Source organism: Ahaetulla prasina, chromosome 15 (assembly GCF_028640845.1).
Source record: "Ahaetulla prasina isolate Xishuangbanna chromosome 15, ASM2864084v1, whole genome shotgun sequence".
Lineage (NCBI taxonomy): Eukaryota > Metazoa > Chordata > Lepidosauria > Squamata > Colubridae > Ahaetulla > Ahaetulla prasina.
Genome location: NC_080553.1, coordinates 6,033,481 through 6,060,767, shown reverse-complemented (window position 1 = coordinate 6,060,767; position 27,287 = coordinate 6,033,481). Strand labels below are relative to the sequence as shown.

The 27,287-nt window shown below is 41.6% G+C and overlaps 1 protein-coding gene across 1 annotated transcript; it reads right to left on the bottom strand.

Moving 5' to 3' along the window:
* Positions 1-1,730: 1,730 nt before the first annotated feature.
* Positions 1,731-27,287, bottom strand: PIWIL1 (piwi like RNA-mediated gene silencing 1). The gene is made up of 21 exons (XM_058158630.1): positions 27,212-27,287; positions 16,666-16,768; positions 16,317-16,431; positions 15,306-15,431; positions 13,673-13,887; positions 13,084-13,205; positions 12,434-12,514; positions 11,834-12,031; positions 11,383-11,494; positions 10,208-10,334; positions 9,641-9,758; positions 9,269-9,383; positions 8,927-9,114; positions 7,935-8,007; positions 6,765-6,965; positions 6,244-6,347; positions 5,402-5,472; positions 5,058-5,211; positions 4,316-4,441; positions 3,162-3,309; positions 1,731-2,105 (listed from the first exon to the last, which is right to left on the bottom strand). The coding sequence occupies exons 1-21, from the start codon at positions 27,241-27,243 to the stop codon at positions 1,989-1,991; spliced, it is 2,646 nt and encodes an 881-aa protein (XP_058014613.1). The 5' UTR covers positions 27,244-27,287; the 3' UTR covers positions 1,731-1,988.

Here is a 27,287-nt window from a genome sequence, read left to right as displayed (position 1 = left end):
AACCTGCTGTCTGGATTGGTCTCGCTCAGCGTGGCAGTGATGCTATAAAAAAAAAAAGCATTTTGATAAGCTAACATGTTTTTCCCCCCAAACAAAAACATTTAAAGAGAAGATGGGATTAAGGAATTTAAACCTGCACCAACCCTAAGGACTTTGTTTCCTGTTTCCACTTTTCCTTCCATATTCCTAAATTCCTATTTCCACTTTGGTGAAACCCTTCCCTGAAAGTGGAAAACAAAGAACCCTAAAAGCAATTTAAAAACCCTCTTTTGTTCTTCGATCCCCGTGTTTATTCACGTGACGCGTACATGGTCTTGAAACTCCTAGTTTGCCAGAAGCCTTTGATGTTTGCCTTATACATGCACAATTATTTGTACTGTCTGAACTCTACAGCGTAAACTTTCTATGTACTCTGTGTTGACCTATTAACGGTTCCATTCTCACCGAGATGGCCATCATTTAAAAGGCGATGGAATCAGATTTGTGTCCAGTATTAATTCCTGAGAGTGTGAAAATGTTGTGCAAAGGTTCATTATTATTTTTTTCAACCGTCTGCGTAAAGTGCTGTTCAGCTTCTCAAGTACGCTTTAAAAAAAAAGTATACGATTACAGCAGAAACAAAAATGCAGATTTAAGGTGGGCGTTGCTTGGGGTTTCTGTATTGTTGAGCTCCGAATTGTGTTTGAGTCAGACGCAGACAGAAATAATACGCAAAAATATTGCATTATTCCTGGGCCACTGCCAGGAAGGTCTTTCAAATTAGAAGTTTGATTTTGACCCCTTGTTGTGACTGGAGATGAAAGATGGAATCGCACAACTACTGCGTATGTGCTGGGGGGGGGGGGAAGAGATTATTTGGCTGTTTAAGACTTTTGTAACCATTTGTATATTCTTTTTACTGTTTATACATACTTTTCAGACTGCCTTTGTTTTATAATTGATGGAAGGTTTGTAATATGGATGATCAAAGCTTTTCCCCATTGTGTCTTCAAAGAAATATAATGTAAATTCTTGTAAAATAATAGTGTGCTAGATTTATGTAAAGGAAAAAAAAATGGCCTAAACTCGTGGTTAAAAGTATTGTGTGGGCGTGTGCAACTGTGCATGTGTACAGTTGTTAATGTGTAAATTATTTTATATAAATAAATTTGATATTTTGTAGAAGGTTTTGGCTCCTGAATTAATCGATTAGCTATGTGTAAGCAAATTCAGACATGTTAGCTAAACATAGTTTCACTAACAGTAGCAGAAAACACAGAAGTGAAATTGGTTTGCCGTAGCCAAAATCTCACTAGTCTATGAAACTAGGTTTAATTTTAGTCTCCTTCTTACATGTGAATCCTTATAGTGAGGATTTTAAAGTACCTGATAAGTTTGTTCCATGTGTCTTTGAATCTATATTTTTTTTCTTGGTACAATTTAGCTAAAAGGAACAAGACTTTTTCCAGACAGTGAATACAGATAGTTGACTTACAACCCCAACGGAGCCCCATATTTATGTTGCTAAGTGAGAAATTTGTAGTGACTCTTACCCCATTTTACGACTCTTCTTGCCACAGTAAAAAGACACAGCAAAGGTGAGAAGGCAGCTTGTCTACTTCACCATTTCTTTATTCCCTGAGCAAAACACCTTATGGTACTAAAACTTTGAAAAACTGATTCCAACACATAAGCTTTACTGCCATTAAATCAACTTTATTCTTAACACCCAGCAGCCTCTGCTGACGAAACCACTATTATGGCAACAAAACAGTAACATTCTCCAGTAAAAAATTGATCTGGATGAGAAACTTAACTAAGTCATATAGGCATAAATGATGATGATGATGATGATGATAAAAAGATAATATTGGCATAGTTATCACTGATATAATACAACAACACCAAATATCTACTCAATTGAGTTTTAAGGCACGTCTTTGGTGGTTTTTTTTCCTAACAAAAGAACTCTCTCTGGTCCATATTCTATTTCCGTTCCACTTGTAGTCTCACAGATAATAAAGTTTCTCCGAAAGGGTTAAATTTGGCTCTCTGTGGATACTTTGCCCTACAAGGAAAGCCAGTTTATGGGCATACTGGCAGGGAGCAGGCACCCGAATAACTCCCTGCAGAGAAAGGAAGAGGCATAAAACACCCTCATCAGCATCATTAAGGTAACAGCCATATTCTAGGACACAACAAACACTCAACCTTGAAGCCTTTGGATCAGGAAGGAATTCAGTTTTTAGGATATACTTTCAAGAGTGGTTGAAAAGGCCTATGGCTTTAGAAATGAATGGAATTTCACCTCCTTTGAGTTTTTAAGCAGAAAAAAAATGGAATAGAAATTCAACAGGGGCAGATCCAGCAAGAAGATACAATCTAGATACACTAAATGGAGGTTTTAAAATATAGCCACCTGTAGATTAGGAGATAACTCAAGATTTCCCGAAGAGTGATTTGTCTCACTGAAACCCAGAAAAACTGATGTGAGGCTACAGGTAATAAAAAATCTGTAGATGGGTTGGGGATCATCAAAAACTACTTTTGAACTTGATGGGAGGCGTACTCAGCTGCAACAATGCTGGAAGGGTTGGTACAGTATGTATATGCCTGAGCTGCAGAGCGTAACAATATCTAAATGCAACTGCTTGGTTGTTGGTCCCGTTACATTTTTGTATTACTTTATTGACTTTGTCCAACTTACAGACATCTAGGAAATTTTCTGAGGCCCAAAACCACTACTGTATTCATTTTTTCTCCCCTTTCCTGTTAATTCAGGTAGATAAAACCCATTCCCTATCCAGGTTCAATATTCAGCTTTTGGGCAACAAGATAGGACTGGAATAAGATATAGTTTTTTTTCTCTTGAATGTTGAGGTTAGTAAGAAGCCAACAGCTCAACTAAATCCGTGATGGTGAACCTATGGTGCGCGTGCCGCAGGTGGCATGCAGCGCCCCCATGGGCACACGAGCCTTTGCCCCAGTTCAGCTCTGCCGTGCATGCGCATCCCACTGGCCACCTGGTCATTGGGTCCCTGCTTTGCATGCGCAGGGGGTGGGGCACATGCTCATTGCATTTTGGGGTTTGGGCGCGCTTTGGGCATTCAGTCTGACAAAGGTTAGCCATCACTGGTCTAAGTAATCACGGAAGATCCACTAAAGGGCAAGTTACTACTTACCGGCCAATTGTAGTACATATGACACAGCTTATATGTTAGCCTCTGCATGTAGTCAGGCTTCAGCGCACTGCTGTCATAGATTACGTTGTAATGGGTGGGTGCAACTGTGCCGCTTTTCACGGACTGACTCACAATGAAGAAATCGTACCTAGGGGAGAACCAGATCAAAGCTGTCTTGAGAAACATTCAAACTTGGAGAACTTCATCTTCTTGGAGATCAAAGATCCCATCCAGTGATGGTCTCGGATCAGCCTACTCTGCACTCAGAACAGCTCCCTTCAACAACTAATGGGAAGTCCTTGGGTAGATTTTAAGGTAAAAGACTTCCTATTTTAAATTGTTCAGGTGACATATGTCAACATTTGTCACCTGGTGTCTACATTTCTTGACCATTCTGAAGAGCTGACCCTGGTATTCTTTCTTTCTGCATCCTGGATCTCCCCTATTTTCTTCTCCTTTTGCTTGGTCTTATCTCACACCAAAAATGTTAGCTTCCACTGAAATCTGGTGTAGAGGAGTACTGTGAAGGCTTGACGAAGATATTCAACAACTGTTGGAGAACATCTGCCTAACCCTGGAAGGGAGGAAGGAGTAAGAAGAAAACTCGAGACTGCCCTATCTTGATGCTCTCTGGTGTAAGTATGAGGAAAAAGAATCAAGGTTGTTTTCAAATAAGACCTAGTCAGGTTTGAAGAATGGAAAATAGGCAATTAAGAGCCCTTCTTTCCTCGACGAGTAAGAGTTGACAGGGACCTCGGCGGTTTTCTAGTCCAACCCCTTGCTCAAGCAGGAGACCCTATACCATTACAGACAAATGTTTATCCAAAATCTTCTTAAAAACTTCCAGTTTTGGAGTACCCACAACTTCTGGAGGCAAGTCGTTCCGCTGGTTAATTGTCCTGTTGTTTTGTTAGGAAGTTTATTCTTAATTCTAGATTGCTTCTCTCCTTGATTAGTTTCCATGTGTTGTTTCTTGTCCTGCCCTGAGGTGATCCCCCTGCCCTCAGGGGAATAAATTGACCCCCTCTTCTTTATGGCAGCTTCTTAGATATTGGAACAGCCCTCTCCCCACCACCACCCCCGAATAGAAATCTCTCAACTTCTTGCTTTTAAGCATCTATACATTTTTACCTTGAACTCAACAGTTGACTTACCACTCTGGTCTGGTAACTTCTAAGTCAATAATTGTGCCAGGTGGGGGGTTTTGTAGTTTTCCTTCCATTTCGGCAAAGAATCTGCTGTTCACACGTTTCTTTACCACAATCACTGTTAGTTTGGGGCTTGAGAAGATTGCATAGAGTGGGTTAGTTTGCTTAAAGCGCTCAACGTTTCTCAAGAGACAGAGATTAAACGTGGCTTCCCTTATTTTAACCAATCATCCTTTGCTGTTCTCAGGAAAATTAAAATGTGCAACAAATCAAAGGAAACCTGTGCATAAAATTGCCCTTGCAAACAAGCCAAAAATGATATACAGAATCACAAATACACTGAATTGGCGTCAGCAACTTTTGTAGCCAAGAAACATTTATATGCAGATTATATTTTTAAGTGTGATCTCTGTGTAATTTTTTTTTTAATTATTTCTATTTCTTTGGCTGTCCTCAATGTGGCCCAAAGTCATTTCCAGCTGAGCAACTCAGAAAATTGAATAAAAGTAAGGCATAATATGTCTGCTTCATTCACAGCGCCCGTGTTGTGCTGCCTTATATATCAGATAGTCCAGCCCTGCCCCCAAACCACATTTATTCTAGAAATCCTTTTGCTTCAAGGAATTACAGCCATACAAATTTACAAAGCACCTTACGGGGTTGAAGCAAACTGCCCTTTGGAGTATGTTGGTCTACCCAACCAAGTCCCTTTTCCTCCCAGGCAACTTTTGACAGGCCCCCAACTTACCGATAGTCAGACCCAACTGTTTTCAAGCACTCCAAAAATTGTGGAATTTCATAGTTTACCAAGGTTTTTAACTGACCATCACCAACACCGTCACGATACACGATGATACGAGTAGGCATGTGTTCATTGTAGGAATACCATGTCCTGAGTGCCGCTAAGGAAAGATGGGGCAGCAATTTACAAGAATTAAACTGGATCCCCTACCCAAAGGAAGAGCTCAGCCTTAACCCTCCCTACACACCAAAGAAGTTAGTTTCTTTTAAGATTATCATGTTTCAAATATAGGACTGTTGTGTTTTTTTTAGTAAAACTCAAGCACTGACACTTTGTTGCAGCTATTTTACCTTGTAGGCACACTTTGAGTCCATCCACAATTTCTTGTCCGCGATCTTGAAGCACACAGCGCGAATACCAACTGCCAAGAGAAGCCAAAAAGTCTTAGATCCCCAGAGACTTTCTGCTCTGCTGCCAATGACAATACAGAAAGTTCCCGACTTACAACCAAAATTGGGACTGGAATTTTGGCCATAAGGTGAAGCACTTGATTTTACATTGGTTATTGAGCAAATAATATGGTCGTTAAGTCAGAATCATCTAGTCCTAAGTCCAATATGCCATAGTTTCCTTGGCACAGAATGGGACAACTCGCTGCAGCCAACTCATCACAGCCAAATCGCCCTGGGACAATTTAACAATTCAATTTAATTATTTAAAATAAAAAAATGTTTTAAATTTGTCATTCATATTTCATTCTGTCCCTCCTTTTGCATTCTTTCTTTAATGATTCTACTGTATTCCACCATTTTCTTGATATTGTCCCGCAGAGATTTGGCCTTGGCGAATTGTCAAGACCCTCCTGTTGTTCTCCTGAAATCAGCAAAAACTGTCGTGAATCAGTCACGTGACCACAGGATGCTGTAGCCGATTATAAATGTGAACCAGTGCCCAAAATAGGGCCATGTGATAGCAGGGCAGGACATTTTGCAACAGCCAGAAGTGCTTTGTAGGTTGGCAAGCTCCCTTTCTCAGGCTGTTTTAACTCCGAATGGTCGTTAAATGATAAGTGGTAGCCTGAAGACTGCCTGAAACAGCAAAACAATCCCTGAATGTCAACATAGGTAGTTGTGTAAAACACATATGTTTTCCTAAAAGATCTGTAGTTCTTGAAAATGTCTAACAATCCTACCGGGTCATTCCATGATTCAAACTCGCAACAAATGCTGCCACTGATCGCCGTCCAGCTGAAATGTCATGGTAACAGTCAATTCCCACAATCATGAGTTGCTTCATCTGGAATATTGGAGAATTATTGTTATTAGAGAGCCATTTTGGCCTAGTGGTCAAGGCATCAGGCTAGAAAGTCCCGCCTTGGGCATGCAAGCCAGCTGGGCGACTTTGGGACAATCACCAGGAGCCTGGGAGTTCCATTCCCACCTTAGGTACGAAAGCCAGCTAGGCGACTCTCAGCCCCACCCACCTCACAGCATTGTGGAAGTTGGAAAGGTCTGCTCGCCACCTTGAGTTACTTGCAAAAATAAAGGCGGGCTATTAATTGATTCATGTCAAGCAAATTGTCAGTGAACTGGAGCAAAACACAAGACATCCCCAAAACAAGCTAAGTTGTATTTTAACTCTCATGTGGGTTTCTTACAGAGCTGCTAAGCTAAACACTCCTGGAAGAAGGGGGAGGAAAAAAAAGCTACTTACTGGGATTTCAACGCTCCAGAGTTCTCCTCCCATTTTACAGTTCATCTGTAAGGCGATTTTGGTGGCTATTGCCATGACGGTTTGCGGCTTGCTCAAGGTGCGAGCCAGGACACATTGGCTGGGCGTGGGACAATCAGTACACAAGTATTTCTTGATTGCATCGTATTTGTCTTTACGGTTACTGGATAGGACACAGACCACCTTGAAGAAGGAAAGACATTCAGTGCATCCAACCCAGGGTTTACTGAAAATCTCAAGAAGTGTTCTTATTGTTGGGAATCGCATTGTAGGCTACATTAGCAGAGCTACCCTGGAGAAGCCAGCATGGCCTTTCGCCTTTTACACGGCGGTGTTAAAGACATGTAAATCTGGGGTTCTCTCAATGACCCTTGCAGTTCATCCTTCCAAGGACACTCAAAGGCACTTTAGATGGTCCAGTTAGAGAACGTTAGCCTATTAGCATTTAAGTAAAAAACGAAAAGGGACGTGGTGGCTCAGTGGCTAAGACGCTGAACTTGTCGATCGAAAGGTCGGCAGTTCAGCGGTTCGAATCCCTAGTGCTGCATAACGGGGTGAATTCCCGTTACTTGTCCCAGCTTCTGCCTACCTAGCAATTTGAAAGCACGTAAAAAATGCAAGTAGAAAAATAGGGACCACCTTTGGTGGGAAGGTAACAGCTTTCCATGCGCCTCTGGCGTTGAGTCATGCCGGCCACATGACCACGGAAATGTCTTCGGACAGCACTGGCTCTTCGGCTTTGAAATGGAGATGAGCACCACCCCCTAGAGTCGGTAACAACTAGCACATATGTGTGAGGGGAACCTTTACCTTTGCCTTAAAAATGAACTCCTGGTTTCTGTGGGTTTCCTGAGACTGTTTATAAGCCTTCTAGAAGACTTGCCCCCTACTCCATTCTCCAACCATCTTCACATGTGCCCTCTTTGAACCTGACAAGTTGTATTTAATCCTGATCTTGGCATGAGATATCAACTGATAAGAAAAATGGGATCTAGCAGGGTTGTTGCCCCATTTATTCCTAGAGGCAAAGCTCCAGAGGTTTTTTAACCACTTGCCCGAAAGTTTAAAACAGAACAAACTCATGGTTCCCTGTATTTAATCAGGGATCAGACAAACCAGGCATTCCAATTCATGGGATCACATTGGCCATACCATCTGAGTATCAGAGGTAATCTTCTGCTTCAAGGTTCTCAGGTACGCCTCTGTTCTGTCGTCGACTTCAACCCTACAAGGAAAGGCATCTCTTTTACCACTAGCTGTATAAACCAAGAGTCTCCAACCTTGGCAACTTTAAGACTTGTGGATTTCAACTCCCAGAATTCCTCAGCCAGCAAAGCTATGCTGAGTGAGGAATTCTAGGAGTTGAAGTCCATAAGTCTTAAAGTTGCCAAGGTTAGAGGCCCCTGGTATAAACTGATATTTCTCAACCTGGATAATTTGAAAATGTGAGGACTGGCGGGGGAATTCTGGGAGCTGAAGTCCACAAATCTGTCCAAGTTGAGAGACACCAGTAGAAATATTGCACTTGGTGCCAACTGATGCCAGACAGGTAAATCCTCAACTTTTTACCTCAATTGGGACCAGAATATCTTGTCATTAAGTGATGTGGTCATTTAAGTGAGGAGACATGCCCGATTTTACAACATTGTCATGGTTTAGTGACCATTGTTGTGGTCACTAAATGAATCCGGCTTCTCCCATTGGCTGCAAAGGTTTCAAATGGTGCTCCGGTGACCCTGGGACCATAAATACTTGCCATCTGCCAAGCACGTGAATTTTGATTGTGATTGCGGTGATGCCGCATTGGTCCTAAGTGCAAGGACTGTTTTTTGAATACAGCTTCAAATGGTCATTAAACGAATGGTTGTAGGTTGAGGACCACCTGTATGTGTATGTGAGTGTGTGTGTGTGTGTCTGTCTGTCTGTCTATCTACCTTTTTCTTTCTTTTACTTTGTTATCTGCTAACCTGCCTCTTCTAGATAATGTTACAAACCTTCAAAATACTGCATTCCTTATCAAGAACTAACTTCAGCTGGGAATTCTCACAGGGGAAACTGAATCGCGGCTTAAATTTGCAACTTTAAATTCAGAAGCCCCTCCACCGCTTCTGGCAAAGAACCCGGGACTTGACGATGATACTTACATGATAGCTTTGTTCATTCTTATGCCCATCGCGGGTGTGACTTTGAAAAGATTTTGGACCAGAACATTAGCGGCATCGTAATTCCGGTGGGTGTAGATCAGCAGCCAGTTTTCCAGGGGTTTTACGCAGGTGAGGGGAGCACCCCTCGTTTCCCTGGACCAGTCTGCAAGGTGTGGGTTGTAGTCAAACTGAAAGAAAGCATTCAGAGTTCAGCACTTAACAAATAGGCCAAATCTCTCTTTTCTCTTCTTTTTTTTTTAATCTGTCAAATTTAACAGACTTGGATTTGGGGGGGGGAAGGGGGGGTTGTTTAACCTGCTTGAGGAAGGAAAGATTACCTACCATTTTCCCTCCCTGACGAATTTTTTCAGATTGGACCACTCGTCCCGAAAAGGAAAGCAGTTTAGATTCAAAGCTTAGCCCCCAATCGCGTAGCTCTTTCTGAACGTTGTCATCTCTGCAAAAATAAAAATAATAAAAACGGAGCTGGTAGATCGTGGGTGTCGAATATGGTCAGCCTGTGGACTTCAACTACCAGAACTGAAGACCACCAATCTTAAATGTAGCCCTCGTTCAACTCCCCTGCAGGAGATGGTGGTTTTATGGAAGTTACTCATTACAGGCTCTTGTTTATGCCACCTTTTCCCATCTGATTCCTTCCCTTTCAGATTTTTTTTTGGGGGGGGAGAGGGGGCAAAGATTCCAGCAACCTACTTATTAATGTAATTGATAAGCCGTCCAACTTCACGCATTCTTTGTTCTGGCGCAAGTCTTGTGTGAACAGACAGATCTTTCATTACATTAAAATCGCTTCGCATCTTATTAGTCAGGCCTACAAAGAGGAACAAGCACAAAGCCCGGGGGGGGGGGGGGGCGGCAGGGGGGAGGAGACAATTCAATAAAATCAATAAAAGCCAGCACTCAGACCCAACTCATTTATTATTCCCTCAAAACAAATTAATCTAAAAATTCAAACATCCCCCTTCTTATAATTGTCGAGGCTACCAGTCGCTGGAGATACAATGATCATTTTCACTAGATAATTGTCAATGTTACATTAGGTAAAAAGAAATGGCCTCGTTTCCAAATCAGGTGGTGAATCATAGAATTCTGGGGCTGGAAGGGACCTTAGAGGTTTTCTAGTCCAACCCCCTGCCCACTTTATGTCATCCTGGACCTTGTTCAATATCCCTTGAAAAACCTCCAGCAATGGAGCACAACTCCAGCAGGCAAACCCTTCCTTCGATTAAATGAAGAAAGGCTATTTTCGAACGATCAGACCTGTAAGATAGCAGAGTTCAGGGATGAGTATCACTGGTCCTGCCAAGGCACCCGATGGGCCTCGCGTCCTTTTTGGCTGGCTAATCAAAACAGGTTGGTTCAAGTCGGTGATTTCTTGGGTGTATTGCTATTTTAAAAAGCAGAAAGGTTGTTTGAGTCCAACATGCAGAATGCAGAAAGAGGCTTCCTGTCAGGCTGCCTCTGATTATATCTAGGAAAGAATCCACCTTGACTTCATTTGAAAATAAAGAAAAGTACTTTTACTAGGTACATCTGGATTGCAGCAGTGCTAAGTTGAATCTGAGACAAAATATGGCTAACAATCTATATCCCCCCTATTTCTCCCTCCTCTTCCCCAAGAGGTCATCAAGGTCTGGTCCAATGCCAGCTCCTTCCCGGGGTCCCATGGTAATCTTCTTCCGCAGGTCTCTGGTCGTCAATCATATCAGGAATGCAATGTCCGTTACGAGTTCGCGCTCAAACATTCCTGTTGAATTCAAAACATTAATCTCCCCTCCCCCCTTAATTATGTCAGACCGACACTCTTAAAGGGCCCTCTCTACTTAATTTGAATCCAAGAGCTATTTACATTAGAAATAAAATCCCATGCTATCTAACAACTGAATATAAGAAGTACAAAAAGATATGAAGATTGGAGTGGAGGCTGACACTTCCTTTTGCAAGTCTTAAACTACGTAGGCAGAAGCAGCTTTGTGAGATAGGAAAGTAATTTTTGTAAATTGCAAAGAAAAAATTGCTTTGGCAAAGTCGACTTTGTGTTTCGTCTATACCCAATTGATCAAGGTCCCTTTCCCTTTCTAAGACTCCTTTGCAATTAGGTCATATGGCAAGATTATTATTATTTTGGAGAAGTGCTTTTTAAGTGCTTTTTTTGTGGCTGGAGGCTTAGACTTGCAATTAAATTTCAACCATTACACAAACAACAGGTAATCAAACAGAGGCTTGCAGAGCCATTGAACATATCGAATTCCCCAGAGGCCATTTGGAATTACAAGTATCAATGTGCTGATCAATGCCTTTTACTGATCAAAATCTAGCTTTACCATTACATTATGGATTTGACTGGCTTAAAGGGGAGGGGGTGGGGGTGGGGAGTAACACAACCAACTTTTCATTCCCTTTTTATTCCCACCAAAACTTCAGCCACTCTGTACCATCTTGTAGTAGTCCACAAAGCTGATTTCGGTCCCATCTGCTTTTTTGAAGGAATTTTTCGGACTTGATTCCCAATCAATATCGTCTACCCGGTACGTTTTGTTGTTATACCTGGGCAAAGGTGGGATTTAAGATTTAAATCACGTTAAATCTCAATCTTAATTTCTAGACAACTCTGCTTGCAGACTCCCAGGGTTGGGGGATCGCCATTTATGATCTCAACTGGCTTCCGATGAGCCGAGTTAACGGGGGAAGCTGGGTTTGCTTAAAGACCGTGTGATTGACTTAACAACTGCAGTGACTGCCTGAAACCTAATGACCACCTCGCATAGCAGTGAAACTGTTGATCCCGCTGCCCCCACCACCCCATTGTAGTCATAAATCAGGGACTAACTGGGAAAGCAAAAGGTTTTGATCCGCACCGTTAAAATCAAAATTAATTGAGTTTACCGGGTAAGGACAATCACACCAATGAGTTCCTTTGTGCAAATTTCTCGGAACCGCTGTTCTCCAACTTGATCGTACAAGGTGTACATAAAATCCAGGACGGTCTCACTTCGGAGAACTTTGTGGCTCACATCTGTGCAAAGCATAATGCTGGTCTCGTACTGCAGAATGGAAGTGGTGAAACCGGGCCAAATCATCAGCCTGTCAGACAAAAAAAAAAATTCACAGTACTTGACTCTCGACATTTGCCTGCTCTCTTTTAAACCGACTCTCATATTGCAAACAAGTTCTACAAAGGCAACCATCTGCCACTCCAATACAGAAACCCTTTTTATGTGGGTGGTCGGTTGGCTTTCAAAACCAAGGTCCATGGGTCAGGCTGATCCCCTTAACATTGATTATTTCAAGACACATTAAGGAAAATAAGCTTGCTCGGGTTTGTAATCCCAGATCTTTAAATATGAAAATGCTGCAGGCATCAGAATAAACAACTAAGGCAAAACTTAGCTAGGAGAGACAGAATATATCTAGAAGTTTCCAAAAGAAATAATGGATTGATTCTGATCTCAGTTGTGGCCATAAAGGCATTTCCAGTTTTGTTACCTGTGCTTGGGAATACTGATTGGGTCACTTGGGTTGTAGTAATTTCGCCCAATCTGCTGTAAATTCATTATTTTCAACAATCTGAGAAAGAGCAGAAATGGAAAAGTAAGATTATACACAGGAATCTTAGCAGGAAAAAAAGTTTGATTTTGGGCACTGGATGATGGTTTTATTTTCTTCTCTTCTCCCACAAGACTTTTCTTAAGAACTTAAGAAACAATTTCTGACTTCGTGAACAGAGAGGCAATCATTCACCTGCTGGGTAAGAAATCATGCCGAAATTTGAGCTAAGCTACCTGTTCCAGGTGATTGATCAACAAACTCCATGCCCATCACGAAGACCCTCCAATTAACCAGGATGCTGACCGAGAGCAGCAGTAGAGAAAATGGGTCAAAACTAGGAAAGCTTGTCTTGGACCAACAAGGACAGCTCGAATTGAGCTCTTCCCTCCCCCTCAAAAAAAGCGAAAACCAAAATGTTTGCAGACTCTTCTCTACATGAATGAATTCTACAAATTGTCTAGTCAAAATGTAACTGATTTCTCATGCAAAATGTCCTGGCTCTCTTATCCACAGATCCTAGTAATCCCAGGTCTCAAAAACAAACAAACAACAACACACCATCAAATGCTTATACAATAAAGGCTAACCTTCTAAAAATAATGTTGTAGAACTGTAGGCATGTTGGCGAAGTCGATGGAAGCTCGTTGGTTAAAGTGATGGTGATCTTCACAACCTCTCCCTGCCGTGTCTGGCTTAACACTTCCGTAACCTAAGAGAATCTCCAATAGTTATTTTTAGGATGGGATAATTTTAACCTCCAGAAGCCTTAAGAAAACTGATTAGAATCAAGAAATGGACAAGACTTCATAATTTCTAAATGCTTCTCATTCTATCTGCAATGCCCATCCTCCATGCCACCATAAGCACGGTGGCTAAAATGCAGTATTGCAGGTTGATTCTGCCAACTGCCAGCAGTTTGATCCTGACCGGCTCAAGGTTGACACGGCCTTCCATCCTTCTGAAGTTGGCAAAATGAGGACCCAGATTGTTGGATGGGGAGGGGAGCGCAAGATGCTGACTCTGTAAACCTCTTGGCGAGGGCTGTAAAGCACTGTGTAGTGGTATCTAAGTCTAAGGGCCATTTCTATTCTCAACCTCAAAGACTCGATTTCCATAATTCAATACAATCAAGGCTGTATCTGAACTATTCAGACTATGACAGAATATCACCAGTACCTTATTTTCCAACTTCTTCGGTAAGAACAAAATGGACCCATCGAAAGCATGTGTCTTGCCAATCAAGTTCTCATGTTGGAATAGCAAGGCTGCCCGAAGACGCCGGGCTTCCATCTGTGGGTTGTAGTCAATGTGGTACTGGTACAAAGCCCATTGCGGGCGAGATGTCAGCCGGAAGTGGTTGGCGCTTAATCGGATTAAATTCCCCGACACACCTGTGGAAAGGTATCCATCTATCAGCCGTTTAGTATCAGAACAGAATAGAATAACAGAGTTGGAAGGGACCTTTGAGGTCTACTAGTCCAACCCCCGTGTCATGCCCCAAGCAAAGTCTGAATCTGCAGGGGAAGATGAGCAGGAACAAGAACTGACAGAGATTGAGAGGGTGGCTCCATTGGCCTTGGAGGAAACTGGGGATGGGCAGTGTCAGTCCAGGTAAGGCTTTTCTGAATTAGTGAGGCCTCCCCAGACAAGGAGACCTCAGGAGAAGAGCAAGGACTATCCCCTCCTGATCCGAGAGCAAGGAGGGAAGAGAGACGGTGAGATCAATGTGAGCTGGCTATGAGGGAGGAGAATGCCCCGCCCTCTTTCACAAGGCACACCTGGGGACTGAGATGTAAGGAGGTGCCGGTGGGAGGGGCATTTGTTGGGAACAAACATTTAATCTGTGAAGCCTCGTGTGCATTTGCCAACACCTAGAAATACTCTGTCTTGTGGGGTTTGCCAGTTTGCCTGTTTTGCTGAACCTCTTGCTCTGGTTACTGTTTAGCTAACCTGGCTGATTGGACTCCTGGCCCTGGTTAATGTTTGGGCTAACCTGGTTTTTATTGGACTCCTGGCCCTGGTTGTTGTTTGGTTAACCTGGCTTACTGGACTACTTGCAGCCAGAGGCTCCTGAAAGTTCGTGTGAGAGCTTTGCTCCAGGACTTGTAGTGAATATGGGAACGTTTGGGGGCACAGTTGGAGCAATAAAGGGGAGTTAGAACTGTTCCCTGGTTGTGTTGCTTTCGTGCCACGCCCCGAGTCATCACAGCTCTGCTCAAGCAGGAGACCCTCTACCACTTCAGACAAATAGCTGTCCGTGCTCTTCTTAAAAGCCTCCAGTGTTGGAGTACCCACAACTTCTGGAGGCAAACTGTTCCACTGGCTAATTATCCTCACTGTTAAGAAGTTTCTCCTTAATTCCAGGTTGCTTCTCCTTGATTAGTTTCCATTCATTACTTCTTTTCTTGCCTTCAGGTGCTCTGGAAAATAAGTTGACCCCCTTCTTCTTTGGGGCACCCCCTTAGATATTGGAAGACTGCTATCATGTCATCCCTAGTCCTTCTTTCATGTCACTACACAGACCCAATTCCATCAACAATTCTTTTAACAAGCATTTATTAAACAAGCATTTTCAACAGCTCTGCCACTGACTGGCATACATTCAATCTATCAACAGTAAGAGCACTAGCACCACATCAACTGCAAAGTGATGCCTGCGTTTCTTCATGGAGGATTAACATATTGTTGGAAGTTGCTACAACTGGAAGGGGCTGGAAGGGTGTTTCTCCCCAAATAAAATGCCTCAAGAATGATAGAAAAGGCACTCAAGAGAAACATGGAAATTTTTCTTAAGAACCCCATAAAGTACCTGTTTTAGACTCTCTGACATGTTCCATTAAGTGACGGGTGTTTACTCCAAGGTCATGGTAGTCTCTGCGGCGTCCACCTCGTTCTCCCAAACTCATTTCTTGAAAGCCTGCTGAAATCTTAAATTCTGTACAGTAGAGGAGAAAAAAATATCAGTTATAATCTGCATTTGTGGTTAATTCTGCACAACCTGCCTCCTGAACTCTATCAAACAAGTGGACTGCTGTTGCTAAAGATGATCTAAAGTGACCCCAGGGGATGGCATAGAAGTAAGAAACCCTGATCAACTGGATCACAAAACTTGCCTCTTAGCAATCCAGAGAGGAAGCACCATATCAATTTCATGGTTAGTTAGGTCAGCTCCTACAGCTGCTTCTTATAGGGAGGCATTAATAAAGAGATCAACAAATCATTTCTAAGATTACCATCACTGAAAAGTGAGTTATGGGACTCCTATCAGATTGGGTTTGTATTTTTTTTTAAAAAGTGTGCTAAGATTGATAGAAGAGAATATTTGTAGCTCAAGGCTGAACTGTGGGGTCCTTGGTACTCTTAGCTTGGTGGTTTTCTTCCAGTTGTTTCATTACCCAACTTGGTAACATCATCAGTGCTAGAAGGGAGTGGGATTTAAGGAGGAGGATGACTACAGGGTCCTTGGTGCTCTGTGAGCTTGGTAGTTTTCTTGCATATGTTCAATTACCCCACTTGGTAACGTCATCAGTGCTAGAAGGGAGGGGGGTTTGCGGAGGGGAGGGGGGAAGGAGGACGACGACTTGGGGTCCTTGGTGCTCTCTAAGCCTGACTGTTTTCCTGTTTCATTACCAAAGCAGGCAGTGCATGATGGCTAAGACTCCAGGATGAATATATACAGCGCCCTAGGAATTCAACCCACATAAAGGCAGTAGACCAAAGCTGCACCCCCATCTTATTTCTATTTCAGCAGTGCAAATTCAATTTTGATTTGACTCCAGGAACATGGAGAGGATACCTGCCTTTGAGCCACCAATCCTACCTTCCGATTTTGAACCCGGGGGTCCTTTTTGTTGGCCATGCCCAACCTGAGCTCCATTTCCAGCTTCAGCTGGAGGCAGCTGGGGAGTTATTTGGCTGTATCCAGGCGCAGTAACCTAGAGGAGGCAATGCCGATTTAAAAGGGGGCTGCTCAGTATCAAAAGACAAACATTATGGTAAACATTACAGACCAGAAGCCACGAGTAACCCTGGAAAACGAGAATTATAATTCTCATCATTTCACTGAACAGGCTAGCTGGGCCTTCTTGGATATCAGGGATCAGAGGAGCACCAGTAGCCCCAATCCTTTTTTAAAAGGTTTTTAAAATTTCTTCATTTTTTAAACTTACAGGAGTTGGTCCCACTGTAGAGAGGGTTGCTTCTTGACCACGAGCTCGCCCCCTCGCCCGAGACCTTGCTCTTGCTCTCCCAGTCATTGTCTCACTGAATGAGCTGTAACGGCAGACAAACATGTTGTTTTCATTCTTTTTCACATTTCCAAGGGTAAAAAAAATACAGCCTGCTTTAAATTGAACCCATCTGCAGTACATCTTTTCCAGCAATGAAATTAATTAATACATCAAGGCAACCTTGTTTAGAAAATGCTAAGATGACCTCAAAGATTTCCCTCTTAGCACAGAAGTTACCATATAAGCCAGGATTTGAGGCACATCCTGGCTTATGGTTCCCATATTGTTAACTGCAAGCCCCAACTAATCCACAGGATTTCAGAGTTGACCCAGCAAGATCCAAAGTAGGTTTTATGCAAGCTAAAATTCCAGTGGATTTTTGAAGCTGCAAACCACTAGGAGCGATTGTCCAAACTGGATTTAAATCAACAGCATATATTTAAACTAGTATCAAATGTTTGATTTGGTACGAGCCAATCTGGGGGCATCAATCCAGACACCCATAAAGGGTAGTAGATACATATGCAACAGACAATCCCAGTTGAATGGCAACATGAACTTTTGCATTCCAGATACGGCAATTCTAATGTGGATCAGAGACACACAAAAGCAAAATATTGGAACACTCTCAACTAACATTCTTCCCTTTTGGACTACAACTCACCTCATCCCCAAACAATTAGGATAGCTCATCTATTTTTTAAACAATACTTTTCATTTGTCTTACGATATATCCCTTAGTTAAGTCTTATTATCTCAGTAGGAGGAAGACCTATCCTTACAAAGATACTTTAATTACATTCTTCACTGCATTGTCCCAGGTAAACAAAGTCCGTTTTCAAAAATATACACAAAATAATTAACAATGTGAACTTCCTCAAACAGAACAACTGTTAGTAAGTGGGAACAACTACCACTAGTAGCTTACAGCATTCCTCCCAATAAATCATAATTTGTGTGTGTTGGAGGGGCGGTTTCTCACTTTTCTCATCTCTTTTTTACAAAGATATATACTCAATTTAAGATTATCCTGAATGAACCTAGTTTGATACATTTAATAAACCTAGTTTGATTCATTTAAGCCACTCATTGCCATGATAAAGAGTATAGAAAATACTAGGCTAATTAAAACATTAAGTCAGTAATTAGTGACCCATTGAATGGACAAATAATTTTTACATTTTAGGCATCGTTGTAAAAAAGTTTGCTCATTTGTTTTTCTAAAAAATAAGGCTTTTGTTCACCAATAGCGGAGTCTTAAAAATACTAGAATTACTAAGGTATTAAACTCACTCATTCATGACCCATCAACTAAATTGTTAAATAACTAACAATGTTGACCTCCCCAATGAGAGCAAGTGTTAGTAAACCAGAATAACAAGTGTTAGTATGTTTGTTAGTAATTAACAAACTAATGAATGTTATATTTTAAGAGAGTTGTAAACTTTTTGCTCATTGAGGAGTAGGGTTTTTTTTCCACTTTTTTCTGTTGAGACTATTTTTAACAAATAGAAACACAGTCTTGAAAACACTATATTATTATTCATTTGCAAGTTTTCCTTTTTTTTTTCCCGTCCCCTCCATTTTGTACACAGGTTGCAAACACATCATTTTTGCTTATTTTTTAAAAAAAAGTAACTTCAGCTTAATTGAAACTGTTTTATGGGAAACCGTCTAGCAACCTTTTCATTATATTTATTATTCATAAATATATTCATAATCATGTTTATACTTATATCTGTTATTCTATACATGCTTGACAAATAAATAAAATAAAGAGAAACACATGAGAAAACGACAGTTCTCTACTAATCCCAATGCAACTTCATTAACAAGAGCAATTCGTTCTTCTTGTCATCCACATTCGTGGGACAAATGTCTTACTAAATTTACTATTATGAATAAAATAAGTTAAAAATGGGAATTAAAAAAAAAAAACAAAAGGAAACAGCCAAGGAATAACCAGAGCAATACCGTAGCAGGCTTTTAATAAAATAAAAATCAATGAAAACAAAACACTAACCAAAGAAGCTTCGAATAATGGGGGGGGGGGGAAGAAGAACGAATAATAAACACAATTTTCAAACGGCGCTGGCTATTCCCTCCAACGGTAAAAATAACCGCCTCACCCGAAAGGATTACTCCGCGCTCTGTACCACGTGACACAACTTGCTTCCTAAAGCGGAGGCGCCGGGGAAGGACTATTTTTTCTCACCACCACCGCTCTTGGAAGACGGGACTACGCGTCTCTCGTCGCCGTTGTTTAAAAGAGTGCGCTGAGCTCCCATTGGCGGAGCGGCGTCTCGCGCGCTTCCCACTCCTCCTCCTCCTCCTCCTCCCTCCCCCCCCCACTCCGGACGAAGCCGAAAAAGGCCGATGCTCCTGAGACTCGGGAGCTTCCGAAGAAGTCCGAAAACTTCCGAAGGCTTCTTTAAAGCCAAGTTAGGAAACCTTTTTGGCTTACACAAAAGTTTTGCTTTTTTTTAAAAAAATAAATTTTGGGATACGAGGAGGATGCAACTGCATTGGATTCCACTGAAGGAATATTGTAGATTTTTTTTTGAACAAAAAGGTTTTGGTGTTTTTTGTGCAGAAATTGCGCAGGACAATTTCTGAAGACTTTGTCTCAAATTGTATAGGGTCTCCTGCTTGAACAAGGGGTTGGACTAGAAGACCTCCAGGGTCCCTTCCAGCTCTATTCTGACGGACTGATAGAATTAAGTGGAAAATACTTCAGGGAATGTTTGGCTTGTATTAGGTTAATTGCAGGTACCCCTCGACTTAACCCCCACGATTGAGCCCAATTTTTTTTCTTGCTAAGTGAGACCTTTTGAAGAGAGTTTTGCCCTGTTTTATGATCTTTCTTGCCACGGTTGTTAAGCAAATCACTGTGGTTAAGTGAGTCACATAGTTTTGTTTGTTTGTTTGTTTACATTTATACCCCGCCCTTCTCCGAAGACTCAGGGCGGCTTACAATGTATAAGGCAATAGTCTCATTCTATTTGTATATTTTTTACAAAGTCAACTTATTGCCCCCCCCAACAATCTGGGTCCTCATTTTACCTACCTTATAAAAGGTGGAAGGCTGAGTCAACCTCGGGCCGGGCTCGAACCTGCAGTAATTGCAGGCTTTGTGTTCTAATAACAGGCTTCTCTATTGCCTGAGCTATCCCGGCCATTGTTAAGCAAATCTGGCTTCCCCATTGATTTTGCTTGTCAGAAGGTCGCAAAAATGGAGTCACGTAACCCCAGGACGGTGAAAACCGTCATAAGTACATGCCAGTTTCCAAGCATCTGAATTTTGTTCACATGACTACGTTGTAAGTGTGAGGAACAAAGTCCCTTTTTTTTCCAGTGCTGTTGTGACTTGGAACGGTCACTAAATGAACTGTTGTTTAGTCCAGGGCTGCAAAAAATGTCTTTTTTAAAAAATATTTTTATTCTTTGCATAGGAATACAGTGTAATTGTCCTGGCGTTCACTTGCCATGAAACAAAGGTAAAAACAAAATAACATATATACTATTTTAAACAGTGCTAGGGTTGTACAGTAATTTCTGACCATCATATTCTAGTATGTCTACTAATCTATCATTCTAATACCTACATTCTAATACCTACATAATATCTCTTTCCATGTCCACCTAACCTGATTCTTTTGCATGCCAACTTCTACCTCGTGTTTCTAACCATTGATAGAAACTATCCCATTTAGCATAGTATTCTGTATCTCCTTTATTTTTTATTTTCAGCATTAGTCTATCCATTTCTGCACAGACTAGTATCTTTCTTATCGTCTCCTCCTCCAAAGGGATGTTTTCACTCTTCCACTGCTGCGCATACACAATTCTTGCCGCGGTCAAGATGTGTAATATTAGGTATATTGTCCTTTTATCATAACCATTTGATATAATCCCTAGTAAAAATAATTCTGGCTTAAACTCTATATGTTGTCTGGTCATTTTTTCTAACCACATATGCCTTTGTATCCAAAATTTCCTTGCCTTTATACAGGTCCACCACATGTGGTAATATGTGCCAGGTATTTGTTTACATTTCCAACAGTTTGGGGACTGTAAAACCTAAATGACTTATCTTTTTTATTAAGTAAATAACTCCTGATGATGATAAATGACGCTAGCTGGGCAAATTATACTTATAATAATTGGCTGGACAATTAATCAAGTATAATTAGCTGGATAAGATAATATGATAAATCAGGATAAATTGTGGATGCGCCATCATTTGAGGCTTTTAAGAAGAGCCATTTGCCTAAAATGGTATAGGGTCACCTTTTTTTTTTGTTTACATTTATACCCCGCCCTTCTCCGAAGACTCAGGGCGGCTTACAGTGTATAAGGCAATAGTCTCATTCTATTTGTATATTTTTACAAAGTCAACTTATTGCCCCCCCAACAATCTGGGTCCTCATTTTACCTACCTTATAAAGGATGGAAGGCTGAGTCAACCTTGGGCCGGGCTTGAACCTGCAATAATTGCAGGCTTCTGTGTTCTTAATAACAGGCTATTACCAGCCTGAGCTATCCGGCCCTTAACCTTGAACAGGAGACTGGACTAGATGACCTCAAAGGTCCCTTCCAGTCCTCTTATTCTATGTTCTAAAATGCCAACTCTGCTTGCTTTCTCATCACCACAAACATACCACAAGCACCCAGGCAGCCTTCTCCCAAGGGGCTCGGGAAAGATCTATGAATGTCTGTAAAACATATTGGATTGATAAAGGGTCTCTCCTGCTTGAGCAGAGGGTTGGACTAGAAGACCTCCGAAGTCCCTTCCAACTCTGTTATCCCAAGTGCTATAATTATCTGGGGAAAGCAACATAAATTAGAATAACGAGGTGGGTAAATACCATTATGATAATTTGCTGGGTTTTTTGACCTTGTCAATGTAGTTATGGATATTTTGAATAGTTGAATAATTTCAGTTCTGTTGTGCTGTTTGACAGCCACCCTAAAGTCATGCATAAAGTCACTTCTGTCCAGCCAGACAGCTCCATGGGTCTCCCAGCAGAGGGCGGAAAATCTCCAGAAATCTTTCTTGCAAGCTGGAAACCTGGAAACTCAGATACTGGCCTTTGCAGTTCCTGGATTTTGGGGAAAGTTTGGGTCCCCCAAATTAGTGGTGAAATCAAATTATTTTACTACCGGTTCTGTGGTTCTGTTTGGTGGGCATGTTGTGGCTTGGTGGGCGTGGCAGGGGAAGGCTACTGCAAAATCTCCATTCCCTCCTCACTCCTGGGGGAAGGATACTGCAAAATCTCCATTCCCACTCCACTCTGGGGCCAGCCAGAGGTGATATTTGCTGGTTGAACTGCTCAAAATTTGAACTGCTCAGAAGTTCTGCTACCGGTTCTCCAGAATCTGTCAGAACCTGCTGGATTTCACTTCTGCCCCAAATCTGCTTTTCAGTTGTTGGTCAGTTGCTGCCTTCAGAACTGGCTGGATGCTTATTTCAGTTGTTGGTCTTCAGCTGGTTCCTTTGCGGTTTCCTTTTCCAATTTTAAAATTAAACGTTTAATTTTAAGAAACAGCAGCCAGGCCCTGCAAGGGGAAGGTCAGCTTTTCTGCAACCCATCACTTCAAATAAGGGCTGGTCTCTGTGCATTTTTTCCAAAATTCCTTGCAACAGTCCAGAATTCTTTGTAAGAGATTTGGGGGCAATTTTTAGGGGGCGATGGGAAAGAAACAGATGCGGGGAACATTCTTTCCAAAAGCTCAGGATGTTTGTTTATTTGCATCCCGCCTTTATTATTTTTAGAAATAACTCGAGACACAAATGTATGCCACACTCTTTCCTCCTGCTATTTCGCCCTCCCGCTCGCAACAACAACCCTGTCAGGTGGATCAGGCCGAGAGCTACGAAATTGCATGAGGTGGTCCCTCTCGGATGGCCCAATTTTCTGATTTTTGCAATTCCTGAGTGTCGGTTTATCCTGCTTATAAACTTTCCAAATTTTGACTTTATTTATTTATTTCCAGCACTTCCTGTTTCCTTAACCTTCCCTTTGCTTTGTTTTCCTTTCCTTCTTCCTCTTCCTCTTCCTTTTTTCCCTCTCCTTCTCTTGATGAAAAGGTTGTAAAACCCACGTTTCAAAATGAACCTCCAAGGGAGAAGCTGAGGAGAAGTCAGATTTGTAAAACCCTGGAGGTTCATTTTTTTAAGTCCTGGTTTTCACAACCTTTTGATCGATGCTCTTAAAAGCCATCTGGATTCTCCTCAATCCTCTTAAACTGTTAAGCTGCCAAAAGTTTTATTGACCTGTTTATTTATTAAATTTATATGCTGTCCATATCACTGCTACAGCCACTGGGCGGCTTACAAAATGATATCTAGTTTCCTGGAAGTGACATTTGGGGGTTGAGTGGGCAAAATATCAAAGCAAAACAAAAAAACAAAAAAACAACAGCTGGCTTTTTTCCTCCCCCATGAGATAAATTTATCCATCATGCTGGATTTCTGCCAAATCCTTCACTTTGAGGGCTGGATTCCCGGATTAGCCCCGGATCTAATCCTAGAATAAATTGTGATCATTTTATTACTATAATTAATTTCTGTAAAGGATGCTTTGCTTGCTCTGGTTTCTATGCCCACATTCAAGAATTTTTAAACATAGAACCGCTGGGTGAGGTAATGGGCGATGAAGGACGTTTGTCAAAACAGTTGTGTAAAACACAACAAAGGCTTTTATTTAAACAACTTTGAAAACAAAACCTTAGTTTTGATATCTTTATTGCAGAGTCAAAGACATAAGGGTGGATCTGAACAGCAGCCGTTGCTAGGTTTAAGAAAATTTTAAATCTGGTTTCAGTCCATTTTTTTCTTCTGGTTTTATCACCTTTTTTTATCAATACCTCTTAAAAACCATCTACTTCCTCTTCAATCCTCTTTCTTTTTAAAAAAGTTTGTTTTTTATTTTTTTACAAACATATCAAATCAATGCATGAACAGTGTGGCACCTGAGTGTCATACATTCTAATACAAATAAAACTAGTAAAATTAATCATAGGCATTACATTCAATGAACTGATATATTTCTAACAATGATATATAATTACAATGTGTTGCAATCTGTCATTATTCAATTATTCCATGTTTTCTGTTATTACTTTCATTTTATTTATATTTTTTCAATACTCTTAACTGTTCGCTGCCAAAAGTTTGTTTTATTTCTGCATTTATTTAATCGATATGCCGCCTGTCTTATTCTTGCAGCGACCCTGGGTGGCTTATTAAAGGATCAAACGACAACACCAAACAATTGAAAGTAAAGAGGAAAGAATTAGGATTAAAATTAAGAAAGATTTCAGGGTTTTGAGGGTTTTCTTGCCATTTTTTTTTTTTAAAAACCATTCTTTTGCAGATTTTGTGCTCTATGCTGGTCTTTTAATTTCATTGGGGCATAAATAAAGATAGATCTTGGTTTTTAATAGAGGGATTGGATTACATTTTTCTGCGGTCTTTTTGCATCATTTTGCAGGAGACACAGACTTTGATGCTAACTCTGCAAACCAGGATGATGTAAGAGGTATCAAGATAAATGCAGGACAGTCCCCCCTTCTGAAGTGGGGGGCTTTTGGTGAGCTTTTAATTTGCACCTGAAAATCCAGGCCGTCTCCCCACCTCTGGTTCCCCCCCCCCCTTCAGGATCTTCCCGGGAGACAAAGGAAGAGCATCAAAGGAAGAGAGCTCAGCAGGACTGTCGTAAGCCTGAAGTTATAACTTAGGCATGCAAGCTTTAAAAAAAGGGGGGGAAGAAATGTTAGTCTCACTCTGTCTCTGTCTCTCTCTCTCTCTGCTGTAAGTCGCCTCTAGTAATTAAGAATTTGACGCCTGCTGTTTTATCATCTCATTAGCAAAAGGGGGCAGGGAAAGTTGTGTGGGGGGTGACATTTATCCTGGCTTGCTAGGAATCCAGCCTGCCCCAAGATGATCAATTCATGAAAGGGGAAGTCAGATTTCTAAATAAACAGAAGTGGCTTGGTTCCCAATGCCTTGCTTTGTTTTCCTTCCCTTCCCTTCCCTTCCCTTCCCTTCCCTTCCCTTCTCTTTTTCTTTTTCTTTTCCTTTCCCATTCCTTTTTCCTTTCCTTTCCTTTCCTTTTCTTTCCTATCCTTCCCTTTTTCCTTCTTTTTCCATTTTCCTTTCCTTTCCTTCTCTATTTCCTTTCCTTCCCTTCCTCCTTCCTTCCTTCCTTTCCCTTTTTCCTTTCCTTTCCTTCCCTTCCCTTCTCTTTTTCTTTTTCTTTTTCTTTTCCTTTCCCATTCCTTTTTCCTTTCCTTTCCTTTTCTTTCCTATCCTTCCCTTTTTCCTTTTTTTCCTTTTCCTTTCCTTTCCTTCCCTTTTTCCTTCCCTTCCCTTCTCCTTCCTCATTCATTTGTTCTCTTTCCCATCCATTTACTCCTTCCCCTCCCCCTTCCGTTCCACATTTTGATCATGTGTCCTCGGGGATGGTTCTCACGTGACCCTGAGAACCGCAACCATCATAAATATGAGTCGATTGCCAAGCATCCAAATTTTGATCACATGACCCTGGGGATGCTACAACATAAGAAATGGTCTTAAGTCACATTTTTTTCCAGTACCGTCGTAACTTCAAACGGTCACTAAATGGATGACTCTGAAGTCTAGGACTACCTATTATAACCAGGTCAAAGATACCCTGTCCAGTTTTGAATTCCCAACGCTGAGCAGGCTTCCGAAACATCTAGGGAATTTCTATTTCTCTGGCAGCCAGCCTCCATAACTGTCTGGTTTGGTTCTGCAACCCAACAAGACAGACGCAGACTTCAGAGGATAATTAGAACTGCAGAAAAAATAATTGCTACCAACCTTCCTTCCATGGAGGATCTGCATACTGCAAGAGACAAAAAGAGGGCTGTGAAAATATTTACAGACCCCTCGCATCCTGGACATAAACTGTTTCAACTCCTACCCTCAAAACGACGCTATAGAGCACTGCACACCAGAACAACTGGACACAAGAACAGTTTCTTCCCAAACGCCATCACTCCGCTAAACAAATAATTCCCTCAACACTGTCAGACTATTCACTAAGACTGCACTACTATTATTTTTCTCTTCCTTGCTGGTATCTATCTCTTCCCACTTATTTCTACAACCATGTTGCTTGTATCTTTCAATTATATTGTTTTTGTTTGTTTCCTAGTACAATTTGATAGGTTATTAGTAACCTTGACTATCACTAAGTGTTGTATCTTTTTATTCTTGATGAATATACATTATTCTCCTTCTGTATACTGAAAGCATATGCAGCAAAGACAAATTACCTTGTGCGTCCAATCAAACTTGGCAAATAAAGAATTCTATTCTATTCTATTCTATTCTATTCTATTCTATTCTGTTCTGTTCTGTTCTGTTCTGTTCTGTTCTATTCTATTCTAATTCTAATTCTAATTCTAATTCTAATTCTAATTCTAATTCTATTCTAATTCTATTCTATTCCATTCCATTCCATTCCATTCCATCAAGCCTTCCTTGACTTCTGAACCACCCGTTCCTTCTCTTGTCATCTTGCCTGTCCCAATTCCATTCTGTCTTTTTTCTCTCTCTCTCTTAAAGTCCCCTGAGGTTGCTTTGTTCAAGAGGACAAGAAATTCATACGAGGAGGAGGAGGAGGAGGAGGAATAGAAGACGAAGTAACCCCTTATGTAAACTACAATCTGGTTCCCGCGCCAACATATTAACTAATTTCTTGGAGAGCCTTTGAAGTTGGCAGGGGGTTCCCTGCTTATGGAGCAGAGAACGAAACGAGATTTTAAGTGATTCTTTTTCATCCCCTTAGCTTAATGAAAGATTAATAACCTTGTTATTTTCCTGGGCCTGCTTTATTTTCTTTTCAAGTGGGGAAGCTGTTTCGGCACTTGCTCAAACCATCATCTCCCTTATCCAGATGATAGCACAGGCCGCCGGCTTGCTAATTTTTACATAATAGTTTGCTGGCCTGTTATTCATCAACTCCCTTTAGCTTCGCTGGGTTGGAGAGTTAAATGAAAGGTGGTTAACTCCTGATTTTGTCTCAGGAAAATATTGACGTAGGCCAGTGATGGCTAACCTTTTTCCCGTGTGCAGAAACTGCGCGAGTGCATGCCGGCACCCATAATGCAATGCGCTGACCTTTGCACATGCGCGTACGACCCCCTCTGCTTCCCCCTGTGCATATGCACATGACCCCCACTTCCCCTGCATGTGAGCGCGACCCCATTTTTGGCCTAGCAGGCTTCCCTGCAGCCTCCTGGCCCCTTGACCCCCCCACCGGCACATGCACTTGTGTCTCCCACATACACCCCCTCCCCTGCACATCCTGAAAATCAGCTGGCCAGTGGGAGGCACGCACACGCATGCGCAGTAGACCTGAGCTGGGCGATGGCTTGCACGCCCACAGAGAGGGCTCTGCGTGCCAACTGTGGCACACACGCCATAGGTTCACCATCACGGATCTAGACTTACTATCTAGGGAGATTCTCAGTCCTCCAGGTCATGGTTGTCCCAAAGGTGCTTTTTCAAGAGGCAACTGGACTTTCTG

Bases quoted from the DNA above. Each gene is read 5' to 3' on its own strand.
- PIWIL1 (XM_058158630.1), bottom strand. From the start codon at position 27,243: ATGACCTGGAGGACTGAGAATCTCCCTAGATA. The intron at 16,769-27,211 runs GTAAGTCTAGAT...CTGCCGTTACAG, and splicing joins ACTGAGAATCTCCCTAGATA to CTCATTCAGTGAGACAATGA. The intron at 3,310-4,315 runs GTAAGTCAACTG...GTTCTCCCCTAG, and splicing joins GAAGTTACCAGACCAGAGTG to GTACGATTTCTTCATTGTGA.